A 5,299-nucleotide genomic window follows, 5' to 3' on the forward strand; every position below is an offset into this window, starting at 1 on the left:
CCTAATTTTGGTATTGCCTAACTTTTGACTGCTTGATTTTACTACCTTAACACTCTTTTAAGGAAGTTTTTTTGGATGCAACTGCCTCGGTTCTTAAAAAAGCAAAGTGGAAAAACAGAAATGTCATCATGTGGCATCATGACAACTCCATGTAGTCTGGGTGTTCCTAAACCTCTGACTGCCAAAAACTGAGACTGGACAACAGGGGATGAATCACTTGATAATTGCCCTGTTGCGTTCATCCCCTCTGAAGCATCGGGCACCAGCCACTTTTAAAAGACAGGATCCTAGGCTAGATGAACCATTGGTCAGACCCAGTATAGCCATGCTTATCAGCAGTGTTGGAACCTGTAAATCCAAAACACAGATCTTTGCCTCTCAATCTATCAGAGTAACTAACAGCAGTAGTAGGCTGTCATTCTCTATGGGGGGCAGCCACTAGAAGGAGATAAGACAGTGGGTTCCACAGCTATTTCTGACAGAGGAAGAAAGTGTTCAGACTCAGTAATTCTGGGTACCATTCCAAGTTCTGAGTGGTTACACTAGACCAGTAGTTTTCAAACTTTTTTTTCTGGGGACCCAGTTGAAGAAAATTGTTGATGCCCACGACCCAATGGAGCTGGGAGATGTGGGGGCTCGGGGCTGGGGCAGGGTGTGGGGTGCAGGAAGCGGTCAGGGTCTGGGTTGGGGATGAGGGGTTTGGAGTGAAGGAGCGACTCCGGGTTTGGGGGGGCTCAGGGTACAGGAAGGGGTTTCAGGTTCGGGGGGGGGGGGGCTCAGGGCTGGGGATTAGGGCATGGGCACAGACTTACCTCCAGCGGCTCCCGGTCAGCGGCGCAGCCGGGATGCACCACAGACTGCGCTGCGCCTCGGAAGCAGCCAGCAGCAGGTCTGGCTCCTAGGCACGCAAGTGGCTCCACACAACTCTCACCTGCAGGCACCGCCCCCCCCCACTTTCCATTGGCCAATTGCCGGCCAATGGGAGTGCAGAGCTGGTGTTCGGGGCGGGGGCAGCGCGTGGAGCCCTGTGACCCCCCTCCCTAGAAGCTGGACCCGCTGTGGGCCGCTTCCAGGGCACAGTGTGGTGTCAGAAAAGGTAGGCACTAGCTTGTGTTAGCTGGGCAGCACTGCCAATGGGACTTTTAATGTCCCAGTCGGCGGTGCTGACCAGAGCAAGGTAACCCAGCGCCTTACATGCTGTGACCTAGTAGTGGGTCACAACCCATGGTTTGAAAAACACTGCACTAGACACTACTATTCCTGAAAAAAGAAAAGGAGTACTTGTGGCACCTTAGAGACTAACCAATTTATTTGAGCATGAGCTTTCGTGAGCTACAGCTCACTTCATCAGATGTATACCATGGAAACTGCAGCAGACTTTATATACACACAGAGAATATGAAACAATACCTCCTCCCACCCCACTGTCCTGCTGGTAATAGCTTATCTAAAGTGATCAACAGGTGGGCCATTTCCAGCACAAATCCAGGTTTTCTCACCCTCCACCCCCCCACACAAAGGAAATGGCCCACCTGTTGATCACTTTAGATAAGCTATTACCAGCAGGACAGTGGGGTGGGAGGAGGTATTGTTTCATATTCTCTGTGTGTATATAAAGTCTGCTGCAGTTTCCACGGTATACATCTGATGAAGTGAGCTGTAGCTCACGAAAGCTCATGCTCAAATAAATTGGTTAGTCTCTAACCAATATGTGCCACAAGTACTCCTTTTCTTTTTGCGAATACAGACTAACACGGCTGTTCCTCTGAAACCTACTATTCCTGAAACTTCTCGTGCCTGACTGCTTCTGCCCTCCAGCCTGTCCTAGTCCTGAGGCCCCCCAACTCCCTCATTCCATTTCCCATCCTTCCCACCTCATCTCGGCTTCCAATCTCCCCTTTGCTCCTCACTGCAGTCCGACCCTGCCACTATACCCCAAGCGTGACTCCACACTATTCTGCATTTAAAAAAAAAATCAGTCTGCATCTCCCTTCTCCTTCTCTCTGCTAGGACACCAATAGGGGATACCTTAAGGAACAGGAGAGGCAGTCTCCTGACTTTGTGCATGGAATAGCCATGGCAAATGGGAGGAGCAATTGCAGGGAAATGCCTGTAGCCCCAGGCATACTCAGCTGCTCTGAAGGGATGGCACATACAGAAGTTGTCCAGCACATGCAAGCTGTGAGTGGATGGAGGGTGCTCATGGCAGATGGAATCATCGGAAAATTTAGATGCCAAAAACCCTAATTAGTCTTCTCTGAACAGGTGTGAACTCAAATTTTCAGAGGCTCATAACTTGGCCAAATTTGGGTGGACTTTCACAGGGATGGGAAACGCCATATCCCTGACAGTATGGAGACTGCTGCCCCAACCAAATTTCAAGTCCCTACTCCACACGATGGAGGCACGAGAGCTTCTCAACTCAACAGTTATAAAAAAAAATATATTAACATAGGCAAAACAATGCATTTTCCCTTGAACTTGTCTGAGAAATGGTGGATGCAATTTTGCTGAATTAAAAACAAAAAAACCATCAGCCCGAGGTAGAAACCTGGCATAGAAAATTTTAGCCTAAACTGTTAATGTCTGGCAAAATTATAAGCAACTGCAAACAGGGTCTTATAATGGAAAGTATTAGGCAGCCTTGACTAGGCATTGCTACTTGCACCACCTATATTAGGTGTGAGTATATAGTGAACACTCTTTTCCAAAGGCTAGCAGATTTCTTTAGCATTGTTCTTTCAAAGGTCACATTGCACAAAGAACATTAACGTCTGTCATATTAGGCAGATGTTTATTTTATACCAATTCTCTAAATGACTGTTCTAATTTAAGGCTGTCAAGCTTAAAATTCAAAGCAGATACACGGTATTTAATCCTTTGTAAGTTTATCCTCCACCTTAATTTTTGTTTCTATTAGCACAGATCAGTAAAACTTAAGGTCAAGGAATGATATATGCATCAGAATTTGAAAGGAAGTTACAAGATCAGGGTTCCTTGCTCAAACTTCAGTGAAATTTAACTTCTCACTAAAGAGGTTATTTGACTTAATGAAAGATTATGAAATAAGATTTCCTTTACACTCAAGCCAAAAAAATTTACTTGCACGTGTAGACTACTATGAAAACATTTATTTTTATTCACTTTTCTTTTCTAAGATGGAACAAGTGTTATATTTCTATGGTGTTAGATCTCTGTGACCTTGCCTACAGTAGGCTGAAAAGCATGGCCAACAAGTTGCTCAGTAAAGTTTGAGACTATCCCAGCTGTACATTTGTAACTAGTGAAATAAACAAGCATTATACCAGAGCAAAGGAGAGGAGAAGCAGTCACCTGGTGTTCCGACAACACCTACCCCAGTTGTGTTACAAGCAATGCTTTTGTACCAGCTGAACTGCAACTTTGCTCACTACTTCCTACTCCTAGCCCTGGTCTACACTAGGACTTTAGGTCGAATTTAGCAGCGTTAAATCGATTTAAACCTGCACCCGTCCACACAATGAAGCCCTTTATTTCGACTTAAAGGGCTCTTAAAATCGATTTCCTTACTCCACCCCTGACAAGTGGATTAGCGCTTAAATCGACGTTGCCGGCTCGAATTTGGGGTACTGTGGACACAATTCGATGGTATTGGCCTCCGGGAGCTATCCCAGAGTGCTCCATTCTGACCGCTCTGGACAGCGCTCTCAACTCAGATGCACTGGCCAGGTAGACAGGAAAAGAACCGCGAACTTTTGAATCTCATTTCCTGTTTGGCCAGCGTGGCAAGCTGCAGGTGACCATGCAGAGCTCATCAGCAGAGGTGACCATGATGGAGTCCCAGAATCGCAAAAGAGCTCCAGCATGGACCGAACGGGAGGTACGGGATCTGATTGCTGTTTGGGGAGAGGAATCCGTGCTATCAGAACTCCGTTCCAGTTTTCGAAATGCCAAAACCTTTGTGAAAATCTCCCAGGGCATGAAGGACAGAGGCCATAACAGGGACCCGAAGCAGTGCCGCGTGAAACTGAAGGAGCTGAGGCAAGCCTACCAGAAAACCAGAGAGGCGAACAGCCGCTCTGGGTCAGAGCCCCAAACATGCCGCTTCTATGATGAGCTGCATGCCATTTTAGGGGGTTCAGCCACCACTACCCCAGCCGTGTTGTTTGACTCCTTCAATGGAGATGGAGGCAATACGGAAGTAGGTTTTGGGGACGAAGAAGATGATGATGAGGAGGTTGTAGATAGCTCACAGCAAGCAAGCGGAGAAACCGGTTTTCCCGACAGCCAGGAACTGTTTCTCACCCTAGACCTGGAGCCAGTACCCCCCGAACCCACCCAAGGCTGCCTCCTGGACTCAGCAGGCGGAGAAGGGACCTCTGGTGAGTGTACCTTTTAAAATGCTATACATGGTTTAAAAGCAAGCATGTGAAAGGATTACTTTGCCCTGGCATTTGCGGTTCTGCCTTTGCAAAAGGTTTCTGGGGAGGGCAGCCTTATTTCGTCCTTCATGGTAGGACACTTTACCACTCCAGGCCAGTAACACGTACTCAGGAATCACTGTAGAACAAAGCATTGCAGTGTATGTTTGCTGACATTCAACCAAAATCCATTCACGCGGTGGGAGGAGGCAAAATGCAACCTTGTAACGAAAGCACATGTGCTATGTATGTAATGTTAACAGCAAGGTTTACCCTGAAAGAGTGTAGCGACTGTTTTATAAAATGTGTCTTTTTAAATACCGCTGTCCCTTTTTTTTTCTCCACCAGCTGCATGTGTTTCAATGATCTTCTCCTTCCCAGAGGCTAGTGAAGCTTAGAAAGAAAAAAAAACGCACTCGCGATGAAATGTTCTCCGAGCTCATGCTGTCCTCCCACACTGACAGAGCACAGACGAATGCGTGGAGGCAAATAATGTCAGAGTGCAGGAAAGCACAAAATGACCGGGAGGAGAGGTGGAGGGCTGAAGAGAGTAAGTGGCGGGCTGAAGAGAGTAAGTGGCGGGCTGAAGACAGGGCTGAAGCTCAAAGGTGGCGGCAGCGTGATGAGAGGAGGCAGGATTCAATGCTGAGGCTGCTGCAGGACCAAACCAGTATGCTCCAGTGTATGGTTGAGCTGCAGCAAAGGCAGCTGGAGCACAGACTGCCACTGCAGCCCCTCTGTAACCAACCGCCCTCCTCCCCAAGTTCCATAGCCTCCACACCCAGACGCTCAAGAACGCGGTGGGGGGGCCTCCGGCCAACCAGCCACTCCACCACAGAGGATTGCCCCAAAAAAAGAAGGCTGTCATTCAATAAATTTTAAAGTTGTAAACTTTTAAA

At 47.6% G+C, this 5,299-nt stretch overlaps 1 protein-coding gene across 1 annotated transcript; it reads left to right on the forward strand.

The window, feature by feature from the left end:
* The first annotated feature begins 3,456 nt into the window (after nt 1-3,456).
* On the forward strand, nt 3,457-5,299 carry LOC125638931 (myb/SANT-like DNA-binding domain-containing protein 7). Its single transcript, XM_048855241.2, has 2 exons — nt 3,457-4,361; nt 4,749-5,299. Exons 1-2 carry the CDS (start codon nt 3,782-3,784, stop codon nt 4,796-4,798), a joined length of 630 nt encoding a protein of 209 aa, XP_048711198.2. The 5' UTR covers nt 3,457-3,781; the 3' UTR covers nt 4,799-5,299.

The sequence above is a fragment of the Caretta caretta genome, chromosome 6, assembly GCF_965140235.1.
Source record: "Caretta caretta isolate rCarCar2 chromosome 6, rCarCar1.hap1, whole genome shotgun sequence".
Lineage (NCBI taxonomy): Eukaryota > Metazoa > Chordata > Testudines > Cheloniidae > Caretta > Caretta caretta.

Bases quoted from the DNA above. Each gene is read 5' to 3' on its own strand.
- LOC125638931 (XM_048855241.2), top strand. From the start codon at position 3,782: ATGCAGAGCTCATCAGCAGAGGTGACCATGATGGAGTCCCAGAATCGC. The intron at 4,362-4,748 runs GTGAGTGTACCT...TTTCTCCACCAG, and splicing joins AGGCGGAGAAGGGACCTCTG to CTGCATGTGTTTCAATGATC.